Raw genomic sequence first — 23,390 nt, 5'->3', positions numbered from 1 at the left:
AATTAGAAAGTTATCACACGTATATACATATATATGTGAAACATCTTGTTCTCCTTTGATATGCACACTTTTAAAAGCATCTTAAGATCTGGGGAAAACCTGATTTCGCTTGCTTTCATTTAGTGGCAAATGGCCAAAGAACCCTGCTTCCTCTAGCGCTCGGCACCTCTCATCCCACAGCGTCCCCTGCACACGGCAGGTGCCCAGGGACCTGCGGATGCACCCACCTCCCTCTCTCCTGTTCATCTAACCTGCCTTTCCATTTCTTTTCTTTCTTTCTTTTTTTTTTTTGTTTTGTTAATCATCACCTGAGGATATTTTTAGAGAGAGTGTGTGTGTGGGGGGGAGACAGAGAGAGAGAAACATCGATGTGAGAGAGATACATTGATTGGTTGCCTCCTGCATGAACCTGTACCAGGGCCAGGAATCAAGCCTGCAACCTAGGTACATGCCCTTGACCGGAATCGAACCAGGACCCTTTAGTCCTTAGGCCGATGCTCTATCCACTGAGCCTTTCAATTTCTTACCAGTACTATCTTAGCAGTAGTAGTAGCAATACTTAGTATTGGGATACTATTATCTAATATTTAAATCACAATCGAGCCATTATTAAAAATGCTTTCACGAGATCACCCAATATACAAATACAATGAGCTATCAATCAAATAAGTCAGCTAGACTCTCCCCTGATGTGCCTTCCTCATCCTTCCTGACCCTGTCACCCTCCAGCAGCTTCCCAGACAGGACCTTCGAGCACCCACTGCAGGATCAGACAGTACAAACGCGCTCTCAGACGGAGTCCTGGGGGATTTTTAAAAATCTGGAAAAAAACTGAGATTCCTCGTACAATACGACAAAGCAATTCCATGTGAATGAAAGATTTAAATCAGGTATGAAAACAAAACCAGAAACTCATCAAGAGAAACTGCAAGAAATACCATTTACATAAAGACGAAAACCCGTGGTGTGAACAACACCACAAAAGTTAGAATTTTAAACTTGGAAAAGTATTTGTAACAAATGGGACAGAAGTAACAACCATAATAATGTCAGCATGAGGAAATTTACAAAGGATAGAAATCGTTCAAAAAAACAGAAATGACTGATAATTAAAAATAATAACCGTCACAGAAATGCAAAAACAGCGGAGCTGTAATCTGGGGGCCGTCAGACTGAAATGGAAAACTACGAAGGACAATACCCAGTCCCGGCCAGGAGGTGGGAGAACAGGCACTCTCTAAGAGGACGACGTTTTGGGGAATACAGAGAGATTCAGAACTTTTGGAGAACAACTGGCCATGGATATGAAAAGCCATAAAAAGTGGGATTTCCTTCAATGCGGCGTTCCCAAGTCTAGGCCCTCAGCCTATCGAAATCACCACACCAAGTCGGAAACACATGTGTGCAAAAGATGCTCATTAAAGCATTGGTTAGAATATTGAAAAACTGGACATAAAACTCTCAATGTTAACAACCAACCATTTAAGGTAATTATGGCACCTCCCCTCCATTCAGTGGAATAGGACGCAGTTTATATTTAGGTAACAGCTGGGAAAGCTATCTGAGTTATTTCCCAAACTCACTTTCTTTTCAAATACTTACACACATTTTTTTCATTCAGTATGAATCTGCTTACAGGACTTCCAAAGTCATGTAGCGGGCTTATCGTTATTTCATAATGCCCAGGTGAAAGAGTTGGGATTTTAGTACTTGTTTTCCCCAACTGATAACAAGAACGGGTCCTGCAATATAAGAAATCAAATTTTAATCAGCAGATAAAACTAACAGAACACGTTCCATTAAAACCTGATTAACACAAAAGGCACTGGAACATATCTTACGCTCTTTTGTACACAAAACCACGACAGCTTACACTGCATTTTAAGAATGCTAAGAGAGGGTATAACGGTAAGTGCATCGACATGGGTGGAAGGAAAATCACCAGATTGTAGTGGAAAGTTGAGGAAGCATGGATGATTTCTTCAGGACCCAGGACTGCAGCATGCTCTTCGAACCCGGCCCAAGTTCCCTCTCCAGCCTGACCTCCCACTGCACACACCACCTCCCTAAACACCCCTCTCTTCTACCCGACACCGACCTCAGAAAGGACACTGGCTACGGTCACCCTAAAACACACCCCAGACTTGTCTGCTCCTCTGTCTTGGCTCCTGGTTCACTGAGCAAACTTTCTGGGCAACTCTGCCTTCACAATGCTTCTCCTTCCCACCACGCCCTCTCGGACAGAGCGACTGCCTCCCTTGGGCTCCATGGCCCTTTGGATCTTTACGAAACACGCTTCCTTTCTTTCACCGTCGTTCATACGCATTCCTAACGTCCCATAAAAAATTTAACTCAAGCAAAGGGACTCTGGGGGCTCCCACACCCCTGCCTGCACCCCAGCACCTAACAGGGCCTGGTCATCATTCACTCAGGGCTGAGGGCTTCAAATGCGGGCTCCCTCCTCTCAGCTCATGGCGAGGCTTCCTTTGGTGCCAGCAACACACAGCTGCACAGGGCAGGGGCCCGAGACTAAACCAACAGACCCGAGTGAAGCCATGTTACTCAGCGCCTGCTACCCGCTACCCTGCTACCCGCTACCCTGTTACCCTGCTACCCTACCCTGCTACCCGCTACCCTGTTACTGCTACCCTGCTACCCTACCCTGCTACTCGCTACCCTGCTACCCTACCCTGCTACCTGCTACCCTGTTACCCTACCCTGCTACCTGCTACCCTGCTACCCGCTACCCTGCTACCCTGCTAACCGCTACCCTGTTACCTGCTACCTGCTACCCTACCCTGCTACCTGCTACCCTACCCTGTTACCCTACCTGCTACCCTACCCTACTACCTGCTACCCTGCTACCCTACCCTGCTACCCTACTACCTGCTACCCTGCTACCCGCTACCTTGTTACCCTACCCTGCTACCCTGCTACCCGCTACCCTGCTACCCTGCTATCCTGCTACCTGCCACCAGATACAAAACTTGGCTAAGCAGTCATGAGGTAAGATTGCTATCAATAGCTTTCTCATACCACAAATGTTTATTCATACCGGAAAAGAAAAACAAAACACAAAATATAGCTTGTAAAGGTTAAAGTTAATCCCAGTGCGTTTTTTCCACTCTGTCTCCCCATACCAGCTATTTCCCACAGAAAGCACAAACAATGCCAGCTGCACCTGTGAGAGGGGCTCCCTGCCCCACGGGTCCGGAGAGGCCCTGCTGGGAGGAGCCCCAGCCTCCGGCTCCCCTAGTGAGCCCTCCGCACTGACCCTCTGGGCTCGGGCTGGGTGCCCCCTAGGGACTCGCCCCTCCAGCATCTAAACCACCGAATTCTCCGAATCCGGGGATGTCACCCGTTCACGCACTGAGCCCCATCTTCTCCCCACCCGGAGCGGCCTTTGTCCTTTTCTGCCGAGAAGACAGTCTGCCCTCTCCCAGCCACGCCTCCTGCGGGCCGCCACCCTCCGGCCGGGGCTCGCTGGCCCCACACATCCCGTCAGCATCACGTCAGGTCTGTCCACTGTGAACCCCTGGGGGGGGGGGCGCCCACTCCCTCTCCCTGTGGCTGCGGGGCTCTCCACCACACTTTTGAGGGTTCCCCTTCTGCACTCGCAGTGGGACTGCACTCCCCACCCCTTGAAGCGGGGCCTGCAGACGTGACTTCAGTTGCAGAGAAAGCTGAGAGAAGTCACATGATCACTTCCACTTCCGGGAGGCAGGGGGAAGCCCTCCAGCTGTGCTCCCTGCTTCCGGTCACCACAGCCCCTGGGCCTGGGCTGAGGGGGAGACTCGGCAGAGATACCGGCGGACCCAAGACAGCACAGGACACAGCGGCAAAGCGTCCTTTATTTCCGCAGCAGAGAGGAAAGGCATGAGAATTGAGGGTTGTTTCTGCAACACAACCAAACTCATCCAAACTGAGACATTACCCCGGTTCTTAGGACAACACTCCATCCATGCCCACCAAATGAGAAAAAAACCTGAGTGTGCTTGTAGTTAATTACACATTTACATCCATCCACAGGAGGACCGCCCATCAGCCAACTGGGACTTGGAGCTGCTCAATGGGATCCTCTGGAATCACGGAGACCAGGGGTGGGGAACACCCTGCCCCAGGGCCATACGAGTCCCAGGAAACCATTGGGTCTGGCCCTGCCAAGGCATTAGGGGTGAGTTAGCTAAATGTTTGACCAAATATTGCATGCTAATTTTTAATTTGATAATTTTGCATGGCCCACAAACAGTGTTATAAATATCTAAATAGCCCTTGTCCGGAAAATGGTTCCCCACCCCTGATTTAGACAATCCCATGGGATGGGATGGGGGAGGAGCATGTTCTGGCTTGCAGGCAGCCCAAAGGCCTCAACCCCGGCCTTCGGAGCGTCTCGCCCACGCCAGCTTACCTGAGAGGGTCAGGTGGTGTGACAGAAGGGTTACTTCCCCTTTTCCTTATTAACATGAACCCGCTGTGTATCTGGGAGAAAGCATGGCCCAGCTCTGTGCCAGTCGGCTTAGCCATCTGCCCGGGTTCTGCCCGTGGGACGCGGCGCAGGTGTGTGTGGCCCTTCTCAGAAGTGTCCTTAGGGAAGAGCATCCTCTCTTCCTCCCGCTTTCCGGAATGCAGACCGGACAGCCGCTCCTCAGGCTTCATCCTGAACCACGTGACCAATGCCGAGGACTGCGGAGCAGCAGGGACAGAGGAACCTGGGGCCCTCGTGGCCACAAACAGCTGGTCAGCCCTGAAGTCACACTCGAGACCTTTTACATGAGTGCGAAGGCCCAGCTGCTAAGCCACCGTTACTGACGTTTCCTGTTAGGCACAGTCCAAACCAGCTTAACTCAGTGGTTCCCAACCTTTGTTTTGGCCCTGCCCCACCTAAGCATCTCTAAAAGCCTGATGCCCCCAGTGACATATACTTCTTATTATTCAAAAAGTGAACTCCTATTCACGTGGAGGAAGCCTAAAAGGCCATTAACTTGGTCTAAACAAGCTTCCAAAGAACATGGCATCCAGGGGAGAGAAAAATAAAAGAACGGAAGGATGGTTGAAGTACTGAGGAAGAAATCACTCAGAAATTGTTTAAAAAAAATAGTATGAAGTGATATGAAAAAACAGAAAAGTTTCAAAACATATAATAAAGACCTGAAATGCATAAATATGTCACAATATATACTTATATACTGTATATGAGGCCCCTAAAACCATAACAAATGCAAAAAATTCACTGTTCATCACTCTAATCGCCCCCTTTAAAAATCACATTGCCCCCCTGTGGAGCGTGTGCCCCATGTGGGGAACCACTGGCCTCACCGATATAGGCAGACGCTGGCCTGGGACAGACCAGCCAACCTTCCCCGGAGAGATCAGAACCCACCACAGGCCGGGTGAGCCACCTACTCCTTGTTCATATGATCAAAGTTCTGGCCCGGAGAGAGGTTTCTTTCCATCCCGACTGATGAAAGAGTCAGCATTTGTAGGAAAGAGGGAGCTCAGATTTCCAATTTCCTTCGTAAAATGCACAGAACAAGATCGTTACGCTCCAAGATGGAAGAGAAAGAACCTCTGCTTTTAGGCGGAGGCTGTCCATGAATCAAAGCATTTCCGTTACCTGTTTTTGATGCAAACATCGTAGAGAGCTCCGCGGCCTGCTCCCGAGGGCGCTCTCCAAGAACAGTCCCAGGCTTGTAAATCGCTGGTTACACACTTCACGTCCCGAGGAGCGCCTGGAGACGCAGAAACCACACATACACACACACGGTGCTTAATGATGGAACTGCATGTAAAAAGCAAGTTCAACTGTATTCAGTAAGTACAAGCATATGTGTCTGCAGAGGGCCCACGCTCTGGGTGCGGAGATGAGCCTGCGGGCCCAGGAGGGGGCTGGTTTTACGTTTCTTTTTGTAGCTCTGGCTTTAAAAAGCTCCAGAGTAACCTGATGAAAGTGGGCCAACCGCTAACCACTCAGGGGGTAGGCTTCCATCAAAAATTCCACTTCCAGGCAACGGAGATAAATAGAGGGAGTGCCTGTGTGGACTCTGTGGTGGGACCCAGAGGGGGCCTAGGAGAATTTTTATCTCCAAGAGCCTCATGTGCTAAAAAAAAAAGAGAAAAATAACTCTAGGTAAAAGCTATGTCTTTCCCACAAACAGGGCTCTAGACACTCCCAGGCACTCCTGCCTCACGGCTGGCTACCAGACTGCCACCTACCTAGAAATCCCATAACCAGCCTTCAGATTTTTATGCAGCACATTAAATTTACACGGTAATGAGCTCACACAAGGATCTGAAAAATATATAGTTCACGTGGGCCTAAACAACGGCAAAGCAACCATCCGGAAGATCACAATCTAACAGCACTCACTGCGTCTATAAAGTAACATTACGTCATGGAACATGTCAGCACTGTGCAATGAGAAAATGCCATTCTAAGAGGAAAATGCGAAGAAAGGAGGGCACAAAAGGAGGGAAAGAGAAAGGATGAGAGGGGGGAAAAGGAAGGGAGGGAGGAGGGAGAGGGAAAAGCAATGAAAGTATAAAAGAGGTATTCTATCTCAGACTCCCTACATCAGCCATTTTCAACCTTTTCATCTCACGGCACACATAAACTACTAAAATTCTGGAGCACACCAAAAAATATATTTTTCGCCAATACGACAAAAAAGTAGGTATCGCCGAAACCGGTTTGGCTCAGTGGGTAGAGCGTTGGCCTGCGGACTGAAAGGTCCCGGGTTCGATTCTGGTCAAGGGCATGTTACCTTGGTTGCGGGCACATCCCCAGTGGGGGGTGTGCAGGAGGCAGCTGATCGATGTTTCTCTCTCATCGATGTTTCTAGCTCTCTATCCCTCTCCCTTCCTCTCTGAAAAAAATCAATAAAATATATTAAAAAAAAAAGTAGGTATCATTTTAATTAATTCACACCTTATGACTAGTGTGTTGGCTGCTGTCATTTTCTTAGCTGACAATCTAAGGGAAAAGAGGTCAGTGCCCCTGACTAAATAGTCATGTTTTAAAAATTCTTGCGGCACACCAGCCGAAAAAAACACACCCCTGCTCTATATAAATGTCTATGAAAAAAGCCTTTTTCTCTAGTTTTCACATAGAGCTGACATGATATTTACTACAGCACTAAACCATAAAGCTGTTGGTATAAAAGAAAACAAAAACATTATAAGCGCTCACATTAGAAAGTATCAGTGATTATACTCAAGTTATTTAATCATGATCTTGGGGAAAAGGAAATAACATCAGAACTAAAACCAGGGGAAGAAGGATAATGTTTTATACAAATAAATTAGGTGACATCTAAACAAACATTCTTAATGTAGTTAAGTAAAATGACAACAAGTAACGTATTGAAGAGAAATACAGTATGTGATTTGGAGGTGGGATGGGAGCGGCTGGCCCAGAGGAGCCTGGGAATGTTCTGGAGAGACGGTTCTGCACCTTGCTCTGGGGGCACGAAACTGTATGCACTTGTCAAAATTCACAGAACTGGATCCCAAACGGGTGCATTTTATGGAATGTCAATTATACCTGAGCTTTTAAAATGGGGAAAGAATGCTTGGATCTATCTTTAAGGGCCTTTTCAAAAGGAACCAAACGTCTGTAGAAAAAAGATGACCAGGAGATGGATTTTAACCACCCAGCAAACCCTAGAGGTTTCAGTGAAGACACCGGACCGCACGGCAGTCGGTTCGTTCCCGGTGACGCTAAGGCACTTACCCTTTCTCTGGCTGCTTACTTGATCCATTAAATACAGAAGCATAAATGTGGATAAGAACCACCGGAGATTTGAAGTCATCCTCCTCCCTTCCCCGGCCGCCATCCGGGTCGGTCGTCCTAAACACGAGGCCACGTCCATCCTCCGTCCGGCGTGGGCAGCCCTAGGCGAGGAGGAGAGTGTCAGAGGCGCTCAGCCCCGCCCCGCACGGGCCTCGCGCCGGGCATGTGCGCGCGGGCACGGAAAACGGACCCGGACCACGCCTGAAACCCGGCACGCTAATCGCCGGGGACGCTGGGCTCCGCCGACGGGGCTTTAGGGGACATTAGCGATCGGACACAGCTGTCGCTGCAGATCCATTAGAGGGTCACTTTTCAAACGACGGGCTTCAAGTTCAAGATGACGGCAGAGCACGCTGCTCTCCACTCTAATGCTACCAGGGTAGAGAGCAGCAGGCATGAAACTGAAGCTCAGACAGACAATTTTAAGGGGTCCATGGAATGACATTTCAAATTAATTCGTTTACATTCACCTTTACAGTCACTCGTTTATGACAAGTACTATCAGTTTTCCTTTGACACTGTGGTATAAGGTTTCTATTTCATATACATTTAAATAGTTTAAAGAGTAAAAACAATGGGAAAAGTAAGATAGGGGGTTTGCAGATGTGATAAAAATACTGATAATAACACACAGCACATGGCATTTGAAATGGTGACTGACCTGGTGGGCAGCCGGGAGGGCCAGGCAGCAGCCCAAGGGCCAGGCCCTCCTCCAGGCACCGGGCACAACACCAAACTGGACAAAGTCCCTGCCCTCAAGGACCTCATCAGACTCCTCGTTCGACCCAATGTCGCCTCATTTTTACGTTGGCACAGACCACCGAGGATCACAAACATACCGGGGTGGGCAAGGCAGGTTTACAGAAGACAAATACAAATAAACACTGTAAGAATTAATTAATAACGATACAAGAATACAAACTGTTTCACCTCCTCACAACTATACACCGCCTACTTTCGCCCCGCCCTGTATATGCAAAGCAGATGACATTAAGGGGAAATTAAGGATAAACAAACTGAACAATGAAAAGGAAAATAAAAATCACCCCCAGAGAAAATGGGGAGAACGTGGAAAAAATAAAAGGAAAAATACAACAGACAGCCACCTCTAAATAGTATTCTCACAGCAAACAGGGCCCAGCCATGTAGACAAGAGACTGGCCCCAGCCTGTGTGACTCGGTGACGGAGTGCTGGCCCACGGACTGAAGGGCCCCGGGTTTGATTCCGGACAAGGGCATGGACCTCGGCGGCAGGCTCAATCCCTGGCCCTGGTCTGGGTGCGTCCCAGAGGCAGCCACTCGATGTCTCTCTCTCACATCAATGTTTCTTTCTCTCAGTCTCACCCTCTTCTTTCCACTCGCTCTAAAAATCAATGGGAAAATATCCTCAGGTGAGGATTAACAAAAAACACACCAAGAGCCTTGGCTTGGGGCGACGGGTGCACAATGCGCTGTGCAGCTGATGTTTTACTGAGTTGTCCATTTGAAACCTGTGTGGTTTTGCAAACCAATGTCACTCCGGTAAGTTCAATAAAAAAGAAATGTAAAGAATAAACTGTCTTCCGCACAGGGAGACTTTAGAAAGTAAAAAAAAAAAAAAAAAAAAAAGAGGATGCCATGAAAAAGGAATAATCAGAAATAAAAATAGCTCTTACAAGTTGAAGACATTGCTTAATATTAAAATTTTTTCAAAGACAGATAAAAACATTGAGCAATCTTTCAGGGGAAACAAAAGACAAAAATAGAACATGTCACAGGAGATAGATACAGGGACTTGATAAAGGAAAGGAAATCCCACATCTAAATCACCAGAGCCTGACAGGAGAATCCAGAGTCTGACAGGGGAATCCAGAGCCTAATAGAACTGAGAGCCTGATAGGAGAATCCAGAGTCTGATAGGAGAATCCAGAGTCTGATAGGAGAATCCAGAGTCTGACAGGAGAATCCAGAGCCTGATAGGAGAATCCAGAGTCTGATAGGGGACTCCAGAGCCTGACAGGAGAATCCAGAGCCTGACAGGAGAATCCAGAGCCTGACAGGAGAATCCAGAGCCTGATAGAACTCAGAGCCTGACAGGAGAATCCAGAGTCTGACAGGGGAATCCAGAGCCTAATAGAACTCAGAGTCTGATAGGAGAATCCAGAGTCTGACAGGAGAATCCAGAGTCTGACAGGGGAATCCAGAGCCTAATAGAACTGAGAGCCTGACAGGAGAATCCAGAGTCTGATAGGGGACTCCAGAGCCTAATAGAACTGAGAGCCTGATAGGAGAATCCAGAGTCTGATAGGAGAATCCAGAGTCTGATAGGAGAATCCAGAGTCTGACAGGAGAATCCAGAGCCTGACAGGAGAATCCAGAGCCTGACAGGAGAATCCAGAGTCTGACAGGGGAATCCAGAGCCTAATAGAACTCAGAGTCTGATAGGAGAATCCAGAGTCTGACAGGAGAATCCAGAGTCTGACAGGGGAATCCAGAGCCTAATAGAACTGAGAGCCTGACAGGAGAATCCAGAGTCTGATAGGGGACTCCAGAGCCTAATAGAACTGAGAGCCTGATAGGAGAATCCAGAGTCTGACAGGAGAATCCAGAGCCTGAGAGAACTCAGAGCCTGACAGGGGAATCCAGAGCCTGAGAGAACTCAGAGCCTGACAGGAGAATCCAGAGCCTGACAGGAGAATCCAGAGCCTGACAGGAGAATCCAGAGCCTGAGAGAACTCAGAGTCTGATAGGAGAATCCAGAGTCTGACAGGAGAATCCAGAGCCTGAGAGAACTCAGAGCCTGACAGGGGAATCCAGAGCCTGAGAGAACTCAGAGCCTGACAGGAGAATCCAGAGCCTGACAGGAGAATCCAGAGCCTGACAGGAGAATCCAGAGCCTGAGAGAACTCAGAGCCTGACAGGAGAATCCAGAGCCTGACAGGAGAATCCAGAGCCTGACAGGAGAATCCAGAGCCTGATGGAACTCAGAGCCTGACAGGAGAATCCAGAGCCTGAGAGAACTCAGAGCCTGACAGGAGAATCCAGAGCCTGACAGGAGAATCCAGAGCCTGAGAGAACTCAGAGCCTGACAGGAGAATCCAGAGCCTGACAGGAGAATCCAGAGCCTGACAGGAGAATCCAGAGCCTGACAGGAGAATCCAGAGCCTGAGAGAACTCAGAGCCTGACAGGAGAATCCAGAGCCTGAGAGAACTCAGAGCCTGACAGGAGAATCCAGAGCCTGACAGGAGAATCCAGAGCCTGAGAGAACTCAGAGCCTGACAGGAGAATCCAGAGCCTGAGAGAACTCAGAGCCTGACAGGAGAATCCAGAGCCTGACAGGAGAATCCAGAGCCTGACAGGAGAATCCAGAGCCTGATGGAACTCAGAGCCTGACAGGAGAATCCAGAGCCTGACAGGAGAATCCAGAGCCTGATAGGAGAATCCAGAGTCTGACAGGAGAATCCAGAGCCTGACAGGAGAATCCAGAGCCTGAGAGAACTCAGAGCCTGACAGGAGAATCCAGAGCCTGACAGGAGAATCCAGAGCCTGACAGGAGAATCCAGAAAACACTCTCCTTAACGGAAGGAAATGGCAAGGCCCTGCGTGGCTGCTGCTGAGTGCTGACCAAAACCAAGGACGGGTCCCAAACTGCGTAAACAACCAGAACCCGAACGTACACGAGGCCGACCACACGTGGGGACAGTGTTCAACGATTCTCAGGATGAACCACTTTCCAGTCAAGCCCAGTGTCATCAAAATGGCTTACCAGAATGAAAATGTACTCACGGAACGTCTAAAACGCAAGTTGCCAATGTAATGGAATTACATCGTCTGTATGGGAGTAACCGAATGAAGGAGACGAAAATAACCACACACCAGATTCACTGGCTGGCTAAGCATGACCCTGAAGTGAGACAGCCCCTCACTACAAGTTCCCAGTCATCCTAGAAAAAAAAAAAGGGGGTGTCCCACGAAGTGGCCAGGGCAGGGGGTGGAGGCACGGAGGCCCGCCCAAGCCAGGCGCTGGGGACTCAGGTGTCACCCAGCTCCATCACTAAGGAGCGGGGAGACTGAGGGCAAATCACTTAACCTCCCGCCTCGGCCTCAGGCAGGGCACAGAGGCCGCTCTACTCCGGCCACAGGGAAACTTCCAGAGGGGGGCTGCAGCCCTGCATGCCTGCTGGGCCACACCAGCGGGCACACTCCTGGCACAGGCCCGCGCCAGCAAGTGCGACTGCCCAGGCCGCCCCAGGAGGTCAGTGCGCATCAGGGTGGGGGCTCGGGAACAGAAGCATCAAAGGCAGGTCGCCAAGGCCGGCGTAACTGGAAATGGGCAGGATGACGATGACCACTTTCCTTTGTCATCCCACCGACGGAGAACAAACATTCTGAGCAAGTCATTTAGGCCAGCGGTCGCCAACCGGTGGTCTGCGGACCCCTGCTGGTCCGTGAGGTCCGAAGGGTTGGTGACTGCTGATTTAGGTGATGCAATACTATGTTGGTAATAGACCTCATTTCTCTACTGGGCAAAACTTTCAAGTGGACTTCTCTGAGGCTGATCAACACGTGAACAGAGCCTTCGGGTGTATTTCCAGGAAAGGACCCGTGAAACGTGTCTCTGCTCCCTCTGGTCACGACACCGACAGCATTTGCTTTTCTCCCCACCCGGGCCTTACTCATAGAGGAGGGCGCATTTTTATAGAATTCCAGGAGCTAATCTTCAAAACTAGGATAGCCGTCCCGTGCTGCATCAGCAGACTAACAATGCAAATGCCTAGAGCAGGGGTCCTCAAACTTTTTAAACAGGGGGCCAGTTCACTGTCCCTCAGACCGTTGGAGGGCCGGACTACAGTTTAAAAAAAACTATGAACAAATTCCTATGCACACTGCACATATCTTATTTTGAAGTAAAAAAACAGAACGGCAAAAACACCCGCATGTGGCCCGCGGGCCGCAGTTTGAGGACGCCTGGCCTCGAGAGCAGGGCAGGCACCGAACTGCACAGGCAGGTGCAAACCCAGCTGCCCGCCGAGTCTCTGAAGGGGGCGGCCACCGGCCAGGAACCCATTCTCTGGCAAGGCTACCACAGGATGTGATTCACCCCCAAAATGAGGCAGAAAACAAAAATGAGAAATGAGCCCGAGCTGATGTGGCTCAGTGAATAGAGCGTCGGCCCGCAGACTGAAGGGTCGTGGGTTCAATTCCAGTCAAGGGCACATACCTCGGTTGCAGGCTCGATTCCTAGCCCTGGTTGGGATGTGTGCAGGGGGCAACCAATTGATGTGTCTACCTCACATCGATGTTTCTCTCTCTGTCTCTCCCTGCTCCCTCCCCGCCACCCCCCACGCTCTCTAAAAATCAATGGAAAAATATCCTCGGGTGAGGAGGATTAACCAAAAAAATAAACGAGAAATGATCCATGACACTGGAGTTTTCACCCTGAGAAGTAGCCCTGTGTCTCCCTTCCACACGCCCAATCTCATCCCAGGTCACATTAAAACTGACACTATCCCCAAGCTGCGGTATCCCTTCCTGAGTCCGTATTCACACAGAGTTTGCCTTCTGATGAGAATTCCCGCTCCACTCCTTTCTGCCACCGTCCTCAGTTCACCTGGGAACCCCCAGGTAGGAGGTGGGGGAGCTCACCACACCTGTGCCAGGCGTTCGGCCTTCCCCGGGAGGCCAGCTGCCCCGTCCTCTGCCTCCACACTTTACACCCCACTGCAGGGGCTCCACAAACGGGCCAAGAGCCAGGCCCACCCACCTGCGCCTCTGGAAATAGTTGCACTAGGACACATCACACCCGTGGCTTGTGCGAGGCCCCTGGCTCCTTCCCACGGCAGCGTTAGGGCCGAGTGGAGACAAAGGCTGCAAGGCCTGCAAAGTCAAAACCATGTCCTGCCCGGCTCCCTGCCCGCAGCGGGCTGGCCCTGCCCGAAGGCAGCACTTCCCGCTTTTGTCATTCCTCCCACAGCCTGCAGCTCCCTGGGCGGAGTTCACTGCTCACCGTCAGCCCCCAGGGTCCCAGCCCCAGCCCCTGGCACTGAGCAGACACTGCAAATGCTAAGCCGGCACCTGGATGAGTGAACAGCAAGACACAAATGAATACACGTCCACGCTCTAGGCCAGACGTCCTCAAACTACGGCCCGCGGGCCACATGCGGGTGTTTTTGCCGTTTTGTTTCTTTACTTCAAAATAAGATATGTGCAGTGTGCATAGGAATTTGTTCATAGTTTTTTTTAAACTATATTCCGGCCCTCCAACGGTCTGAGGGACAGTGAACTGGCCCCCTGTTTAAACAGTTTGAGGACCCCTGCCCTAGGCTTTGGATGGTTGGGCTTCAGCTGACCCATGTCCTGCTGACACTCAGAGCACAAGTCGGGGCTGTGGTTCCTGGACCCTGCGCCGAGGAGCCCCCGGCACAGAAGCACATGAACTGGATGTTACGGTATATTTTTAAATTTTCAAAGCAAAGAAAGTGACATCTGTTCAACGCTGTGGAAACCTTCAGCTCAAGACGGCTGTTTGCACCCGAGGCCATGCTGCAGGCCTTTCTGTGAGGCACATCGTTGTGAAGGGAGAGTCGCTGTGATAAAACACAAGTACCATCCAGAACTCAGCGCAGAAGTGGGAATGAGCCCAGGCCAGGGAGCTCGGATGGTTAGAGGGTCAGCCCATTACACCAAGGTTGCGGGTTCAATCCCTGGTCAGGGCACTTCTAAGAACCAACCAATGAATGCATAAATAAGTGGAACGACAAATCTCTCTCTCTCCCTCTCACAACCCCCCTCCCCCTCTCTAAAATCAATACATAAAAAAATAAAAAAGAGAAAGAAATGGAAATGAGGGTGGAGGTGTCCAGTCTGGAGCCAAAGTCTGGGAGGCTATGCAGTCCCTAACAGGTTCATACATGTGGCTGTTTACGAATGAAATAAAAATATTTCCCCCTTAAGTGGATATGCATTATTTTTTTTAAGCTGCTATTACTGTGTCAGGCTATACATACTTAGTAAGCTGTTTGGGCCCAACTACTTCATAAAAGGACCTGCTAGGTATTCCTTTTGACCCGGGGGCACCATGAAAACGCTAAGGAGACACTGAGGGCCTGGGAACCCAGGAAGTGTGGGCGTCCGAGCCGGACAGCGGGGCGGCTCTCGGTTTCCATGGCGACGCTTCAGCGGGCCCTCCGTGCAGGAGGGTAACTGAAACCCAACTCCCGCTTTGTGGAAAGAACACGTCTTAGTGGACTCTGCCAAAAGGACCGCGGTTACGTCTTGGTCTGCAATCGAAATAGAACGTTCCTGTCGTCGTTACAGTGTTCTGCGTTTCCCGGGAACGCTTTACCCTGCCATCCAGACTGGTGTTTCTCAGGATCCTCACCCAGTTCCGGCAGTCTCCACCCCAGGGGGGCTTCCCTGTCAGTCTGAGAGCCTGCTCACGGTCAGCCTCACACATGAAGACACAGGAGCGCATCCCTGCAGCGCACCCCAGGCTCCCCCTGCTCCGCACCCCAAGCTCCTGCTCGGCCCGGCAGACAAGGCCCTCCCGTGGCCACCACCCCCGCCCTCCACACCACAGAGGGCCAACACTGCAGCTCCCCTAAGGCTCACACTGCCGCTGGTCTTGGGGCTCCCCCTCAAACCAGGGCATCTAAGGACCTCCCCTGGGGATGTCCCCCACACTCCCTCCGTCCCACCCTCAGGGGCCACCGGGAGCTCTACCCATCACACTGGAGAAAGTGACCGGCAGGCAGGAGCGTCCCATCGACGTGAATAAATGCCCGGCACACAAATGACCTTGTTTGTCCCTCCATCACAACGATGAAAGGCTCTCTTATTACAGTAAAGGGACAACCTAAAGAACACTCCTTCTCATTCAAAAACACCCAAACGATCTTTAAAATGCAGAAAGCATGGTCAAAGCTGACCTTCAGAGAGAATCAGGAGCAGCTCCGCCCCCCAGCACCTGCTTCCTCACAATCTCACCGAGACCAAGGAATATCTTTTTAAAAAATATATGTTTTTATTGATTTTTAGAGAGAGAGAGGAAGGGAGAGAAAGAGAGAAACATCAATGATGAGAGAGGAACATCGATTGGCTGCTTCCTGCACACCCCCTACAGGGGATCCAGCCCGCAAGCTGGACAGGTGCCCTGACCGGGAATCGAACCATGACCTCTTGGTTTCTGGGTGGACGCTCACCCACTGAGCCACACAGGCTGGGCAGGGATATCTTTTTTCTTAAACGTTAATCTTTTCCAACTGTTTGGCTATAAGTGCATTTCCTGGATTGTGTGGTCAAAATGCCCTTTTCGGATGGTTACTGGTAATTTGCAATGTTTTAGTTATAAACTGCTTATTCTATCTTTTGCCTGTTTTTTTCCTCGTTAGGTATTAATCTCTTCCTCACTGCCTGGTAAGAAAGAAATATCCCAAGATGCACATTAACGGTTATACACACTGTAAATCTAGTTCCCGGTTTGCTTTCTCAGTTTCCAATGAGGCGTCTGTTTGACTTTCATGAAGTCAGATTTCTCAATTTTGTCCCTTATGGGTTCTGAACAAAATTCCCCTCTCCTGCCAAGATTATGTCAATTGTCACCTATACTGTCTTCAAGTACACTAAGGCTTTTACTATGGTAAGCTGTAATCCATATGAAACTAATTTTGGTGAACAGTGTGAGTCAGGGACTCATCCCTACCAAATGGTTACCGCTTATCCCAACACCGTTCGTTAAACAACCCACTCCTCCCCGCACCGACCGGAGAGGGCCCCAGGATGCCACTCCCTGGCCCACTGCCCCTCCACCCCACCGTCCCGCACTGCACAGCATCATCTGTTCTCGGGGCTTTAAGCATCACTCCTGAGTAATGACTTCCAAACCCGTGTGCCCTGCACTGGCCTCCTTCCGGTTCCGGATGAACCGTCTAGTGGGCAATTTCTTGCCTATCCACACCAATCCACGCAGATGCGGTCCTTCGGGAATGACAATGTTTTGATACCACATGTCCCTTGGATGTTTCAGAGATGGCTCAAAAACTCCACGTGCACGAAATGAAACTCACTTTCCCGTGCCAAGAGGCTCTCGTGCGCCCCGGTCCCTTCGTGGCACCAAGCAAGCGTCACCCTTGATTCCTCCTCCTTCCTCACCCCTTCCACCTAACTCACCAGATTTAACCCCCAAAACAGGCCTGGATTCATTCCCCTCCCCTCTACCTCTATCTCCACTTCCAGGGCTCTGGCTCAGGGCATCCAAATCACGACTTATCCATCCCACGGCTGCCGGCAAGGGCCTCGCCAATCCATCTTCCACAATGACTGGCCCGGCTTTAAATCTCGCCTTTATTTTTAACCCTCTTCCTCGGTTCAAACTCCAGGCTAAACGCCAGAAGGCTGCACCAGACTGTAGGCGGGACAAACTCAAACTCAGACCTGGACTCCACCATCTGCTCTCCCCTCACCACTCCCGGGGCAGACCACCACCACAAGCTCTCTGAATGCTCCCCCTGCACCCCGTCTAACTTCCACGTGGGCCTCTGTCAGATCGCACCAGGCATTCCAGAGTCTTTTTTCCCGTCCTTCCTCCCACCCTCTTTCCCATCCGTTATGACCTCCCTACGAGCAGGGGTTTATCTTGCATCTAAGGGGGCTTTACATTTATTTAGTGGCTTAACAGATCCATCCCAATGGAGCAGGGGTCCTCAAACTTTTTAAACAGGGGCCAGTTCACTGTCCCTCAGACCGTTGGGAGGGCCGGACTATAGTTTAAAAAAAAACTATGAACAAATTCCTATGCACACTGCACATACCTTATTTTGAAGTAAAAAAACAAAACGGCAAAAACACCTGCATGTGGCCCGCGGGCCGTAGTTTGAGGACGCCTGCAATGGAGTCTTTGGTAAGGATTTCAAATACTTTGATGACACCCAATTGTTGCTTCAAATTCCAGAGAGAAAGTTGAATGATACGTTTTTGAGCGCACTGGTTTGCCATAGAGTTCTTAAGTATTATTTTTCAGATACCATGCATTGTTTATGTTTATTACGAGCAGGCACGGTTTTACGTTCTTTAAATGCAATATTAAGTTTAACCCTGTAACAACCTTATGAGGTCAGTTTATAACAAGGGAAATGGAGCACCGATAGGTTTTGACACTCGCTTGTGGGCACACTCGGTGCGTCAGGGGCAGAGCTTGGATTTCAATCCAGGTCTGACTATACATCTCATCCCTAGACCATGGCACTAGACTGGAAAATGTGGAGCAAAACTCACTGGACCGGGGTGGAAGTCCTGGGCTCCAGTCCCCAGCCCATCAGTGACTAAGTGGCAGGTATGTGACCTGAGACAAATCCCCTAACAGCTCTGACATTACACAGCTACGACCCAGGGCCTACTTTCCCCACGTTAAATGCCATAAGAAAATTTATAGTTGCATGATTCTTAAACACACCTTGTTTATCTCCTCTATGAACTAGAAGATGGAGAATGTGACCAGGAATGCAGATCACCCCCGCACCCCCAGCTTAATGCTGTTCTTGGGGGAAATACTACCTGCTTTGCCAAGCATCTCCATTTACCACAGCTTGACAAAGGCCCGGCAGTTCAGGGAACAAAGAAACCCCGCCAGCCACCACCTTACTGCCCTCCTTCCAACGCTAAGTGTGCTTTTAATTGCTTAGCTCTCATGGCAGCAGGTGCAAGCTCCCACTTACTGGAGGGTCAGCCCATCCGCTGAGGAAGGTGGTCAGCGGAAATGCCAGGGGGAGGGGGAGCGGGGAGAGGTTAGCTGCTCACTGCTGAGGCGCCTCCTGCAGGAGCCTGAGTCTAGTGTAGTCACGACCTTCAGGGTTTTCCAAGAAATGCAGGTTTGTTGTTGTTTCTTAATGTGAGATCTCCTTATTTGTAAATGCTGGCAACTAATTCCAATTTTTTTCAAAAACCTTGCACGGGCCAAACAAAACACACGCGCAGGCCAAACACAGTTCTGAGGGCGCCAGTTAACAACCTGTTTCAAAATGCACTGGCGTTAGAAACTTCTGGTCTTGCTGCCGAAATAACCTGAAGATATAAACTGTTTGAAGACGTTCCTTTCAGCGCACAGGTTTTTGACATAAATGTGCCTGAATGCTTTCTTCACGCTCTTCGGGGTCTGAATCTGAACGCTCTCCTCCCCAAAAGAACGCGAGTAGTCTCTTTCTTTCTCCATGGTATTGTTTAACCCCAAATCTAGAAATCCCAAGCATCCTTTTAGAATACAAATGCTTCTCTCCCAAAAAGAAAAACACACCAAAAAAACTGAAATTTACGTTTTCTTGAGTCTCCTACACAAGGGTGGAAGGCAGAATGAAAAACGCCACAGATCCTGAAATAACTGGCGCTGGGCAAAGCTATTTAGGAAAGGAACACTGTCAAGAAAGCAGATTCCACAGACCAGGGACGTGTGAGCCGGACGCGGATCCTGGATTCAATTACAGGACTCACGGGAGAGGGGCCCACCGCACCCCCTTATCTGACGAAGCTACTGCACTGGGGAAGCAGGGGTCAGAAACACGCAGGAGGTGTCTTGGTTTGAACAAGATCTTACCGAATGCCCGAAACATATTTATGTGCAAGATGAAGAAATACAGAATTGTAAAAAGAAAGTACGGCGGGGGCGGGGGGGGGGGGGGGGGGGGGGAGTGTCCTTTCACCACGTGACCAGCGGTGCTGATTAATGGGTGCTGTCCACATGGACAAGCTGCAGGCAGATGTGACAGAGTTCCTGACACTGTGACTAATGAACTGGATGGAGATACAGGTATCATATCAATCAAATCTCTAGGTTAGGAAATGGGCAAAATAGCAAATATATTGGATGAAATAAGGAGGATTCCGATGAATTCATCCAACGAACTAACGCTAATCCAGTAAGATTCGTTTAGCATAGGCACCTTCAGCCGATGGTGACGGTAACGGTGACAGGCAGAAAATGAACACACGCGGGCTGGAGCAGAGCTGATTTAGCAGCAACCCGTAGGAAAAACACAAAAGACTGGTCAGCGGCATGGACCCGTAAGGCAAAGTAACTGCCAAAATGAGAAAGAGGGGGGCGTGTCTTGTCTCCTCACTCCATCACAAAGCGTGTCGGACCCTGCCCTCCAGCGGCAGTAACATCGGGGTAGGCATTCTTAGCCTGAAAAATTCCCAAGTTGGTAACACAACATTCAGGCAGTGTTATTATGAAGCCGAAGCTATTACGATTGCCTTTATTACCGCCCCAATTATTATACGTCCCCACTCCAATACGGATCTTACTCTAAGTGTTCTCACCCCCCCCCCCCCGCCCCCCGTCGGTGCAGCCAACTCCCTACTTTCCCCCAGCCTTACCGGGGTGTAACTGACAAAAAGGTTTATGTGTTTAACGTGTACAGCGTGATGACTTGCTATATACACTGTGAAGCGATTACCGCAGTCAAGTTCATTAACACATCTGCCGCCTCCCAGTGACCTTCCTCTCTGTGTGGGGTCTACGCTGCCAGCCAACGTCAAGCAGCCACGGCGGTTTGAGAACCGATCACGCTGCTGCCCACCAGCTGCAGGCTCCGACCCTCCGCCCAGCAGCTTCAGCTCAGGCAGCCACTGTGTCCTCTGGCTTCACCGGCTCCCTGACCCCCAGGCCGCCCACACGGGGGGCTCCCTCATCATTCCGCCAGGAGGCACACACAGTAAACATGTCGACGTGTGTGCATCTGCAGGGCAGGGCTCCGCAGGTCTGTGTGTGAGAGCTTTCAACACGCGGAGGCTTCTTCAGACGTTTCATCAGGAGCTTTAGGAAAAGGCGGGCGCACCGGGCACGAGGGGGGGGCTGTCATTACCACGCGAGCGCCGCTCCCTGGACGTGGGGAGGACACGCTCCCCGCAGCCTGGCCGCCGTGGCGGGCCCCTCCCGGCCGCACCAGCGCGCCTCGCTGCCTCCGGGCGCCCCAGTCCTCCCGGCACCACCTCGGGTCACCTTTCTGAAATGTCGGGCTCACGCCTGGAATGTTCCACGGCTGTGCCGGGCCTACAGGAAGGGTGCCCACTTCGGCATGGACGAGGCTCCCTGCTGTTTCGTGTCGCCGAACGCCCCAGTCCCACGCCGGCCCACTGCCCCGTGCTCCGGTCCCGCCAGACCCGCCAGGCTCCGGCCTCCACGTCACTGCGCACGCTGCCCCCCTCTGCCCGATGCCCTCCTCACTCCCCTCTTCCCTGTCCACGGAGCCAACACCTCCTCGGCCTTCAAAACCCGGCTGGCATCTCTCCTCCCCACTGTCTTTCCTCACTGGGCCCCAAAACAGACACACTCCTGCTGCCAGTTCCCACCCAGTGTACGGGTCCGTCCCTGCTGTCTGTCTTGCAGTGGAACTAGGAGGGACGTGAAATCGTCCTTATCGTCTCTACCAGGAGCCTAAGGACCAAAGGCAGAGGAGACCCGCTGAGCATAGGAGCCCTCCACGGCTCCCCGGAGCACCTGAGCCTGCGGTCCCAGCGGCCCGGCCCGGGGATGCGTGAGCCCGCAATCCCCGCGCTGCCTCCGGCCGGGAGCTGCAGAGCCCGGAGCAGCGCCCTCTGCCCTGCCGGAGCGGCCGGCATCTGAGAGAGGGCGCTGCCCGGCCGTGCTCTGCGCTGCCAACGGGCTGAAGCCCGCATGCCCGCACCGCGTGGCTGCCCTCTCTGCCATTGCGCACTCAGGGCCTCTCACAAAGAGGCATCGGTGTCTCTTCATGGAAAGTGCCCCCCTGCCCCCCCCCCATCAAAAATCAGAAGGCTCCCTGCTGGTTCCCCTGGGGACGGGGGAGTAGCGTGGGCCTTGGAAAGCCATGGTGGGGCTAGAAAAAAAAGGGACATAAATAGAGAATAAAATGCTGACGCTGCTGGTGGCTCCGACCTGTGACGTGACCTAACCCACCGTGCTTTCCACACAGGAGCGAGACAGAAACGATCTGTGGACCCGGCTCCTTCTGTTAGGCTGCGCCAGGGAGGTACAAGCCAAGGTCAGCGCTTGTCAGGAGACTGCCAAGACCTCTGAGGGTTTACTTTATATTAAAATATTTACAATGGCCCTAACCCGTTTGGCTCAGTGGATAGAGCGTCGGCCTGCGGACTCAAGGGTCCCAGGTTCGATTCTGGTCAAGGGCATGTACCTTGGTTGCGGGCACATCCCCAGTGGGGAGTGTGCAGGAGGCAGCTGATCGATGTTTCTCTCTCATCGATGTTTCTAGCTCTCTCTCCCTCTCCCTTCCTCTCTGTAAAACATCAATAAAATATATTTTAAAAAATATTTACAACGGCTGCCAACTAAGAAAAAACACACACAACTGTCCCTGCATAAAGAACAAATGATGAAATTAATGTCAGATAGGAACATTATTTTAAACTGAGAGCTTTATTGCTGTCATCCCCAGTAAGATTATGTGCTGGAATTTCCCAAACAGAATGCCCATGAATTCCACTCACCCTAAATTTATTAGTACGAGCCCATCTCAGTAATTTTATAAAAGGCAATCTCAAAAAGGCAAGGCCCTCCCCGAAGATATATGGTGGCAATTGTAAGACTATTAGCCCAGGATATTCTCACGCGTGTAGAATGTAAGTCGTCACTAAATCATCGGCGAGTGTCAGGGAGAAATAACCTCCTCTGCTCCCCGTGTAATTTGTGGAATAAGCGGGAGGAATGTTTGTGTTCACGGAAAAGTAACAGGACAACAAGGTCTCTTTTAAAATTGCAGGGGGCGAAATGAGGCTCCCCGACGGTCACCTGTGGTAACAGGTTGATTGCGTGTGCCTCCCGGCCCTGAACTGGACCGGTCACTTCCCGTGTCATCCCCATCCCGGGGCACGTCTGTCCTGGGCATTGCGGTGGGTCTGAAACGTACCCACTGCCTGGCACACAAAGGCCCCTGCTAGCGACCGAGCGGGTGCCTCCCTGCGTTCTAACAACCCTATAGAAGAGCGGACCCTGACCTTCAGGAACTCATCGTAGAGGATTATTGAAGAACACAGTAAAAGAAAAAACTGCCTCCCATTCAAAATACAACTTCTTGGCAACAGAAAGCATTTCACTTTTAAAGTAAATAAAAAGTCAACAGAATATTTCCTAGGGGCCAGAAGCAGTGGAATATTTTGTCAGAATGTCCTGAAATGCTTTTCACAACAGTTTGATGTAAGCTATTTAAAAAAAAAAATAAAAAGGTTATTCTGCTTAGAAACCCTGTCTGAACAGGAATATATAACACTGGCCTCAATCATCCTATCAGGTTGGTGAGGTGAACGTAACATTTCCCCACCGGCACCCGCAGGCACCGTGAGCTGGATGCTATCATTCCCATTTCACAGAGACGGAGACGGACACAGAGCTTGCCCAAGTTCACACCACCAGTGGATGGGAAGTGGGATCTGAACTCATTTCCTTTAGAATATAACATGCTTTACATGCTGGAAATCAGGAAAATACAAAGAATAACACTCATCTGTAATTTCAACACACAAATTAACATTTGGTATATAACCTTTCTGGCATACCCCTCTCCCCCTCACTCATACACACACACACACACACACACACACGCACACACACACCGGCTTGCGCTCTCTCTCACTTTC

The 23,390-nt window shown here is 50.6% G+C and overlaps 1 protein-coding gene and 1 long non-coding RNA gene across 3 annotated transcripts in view; both read right to left on the bottom strand.

Annotated features, from left to right (window-relative positions):
• LIFR (LIF receptor subunit alpha) overlaps nucleotides 1-23,390 on the bottom strand; it is a 106,888-nt gene that overhangs the window by 42,499 nt on the left and 40,999 nt on the right. For both annotated transcript variants that reach the window (XM_079793416.1, XM_079793417.1), the window contains exons 2-4: nucleotides 7,730-7,890; nucleotides 5,615-5,729; nucleotides 1,603-1,742 (exon numbers count right to left, since the gene is read on the bottom strand). In XM_079793416.1, the coding sequence (XP_079649542.1) occupies nucleotides 1,603-1,742; nucleotides 5,615-5,729; nucleotides 7,730-7,890 (416 nt within the window). The remainder of the gene's footprint in view (nucleotides 1-1,602; nucleotides 1,743-5,614; nucleotides 5,730-7,729; nucleotides 7,891-23,390) is intronic.
• Nucleotides 1,749-2,939, bottom strand: LOC307112639. Its single transcript, XR_013814731.1, has 4 exons — nucleotides 2,902-2,939; nucleotides 2,786-2,805; nucleotides 2,685-2,725; nucleotides 1,749-2,599 (listed from the first exon to the last, which is right to left on the bottom strand). It is a non-coding gene; the product is annotated as an uncharacterized lncRNA (long non-coding RNA).

The sequence above is a fragment of the Cnephaeus nilssonii genome (genome assembly GCF_951640355.1).
Source record: "Cnephaeus nilssonii genome assembly, chromosome: 2".
Taxonomy (NCBI): Eukaryota; Metazoa; Chordata; class Mammalia; order Chiroptera; family Vespertilionidae; genus Cnephaeus; species Cnephaeus nilssonii.
Note: the sequence above shows the minus strand (reverse complement) of the source record. Positions and strands in the feature narration are given on the sequence as shown.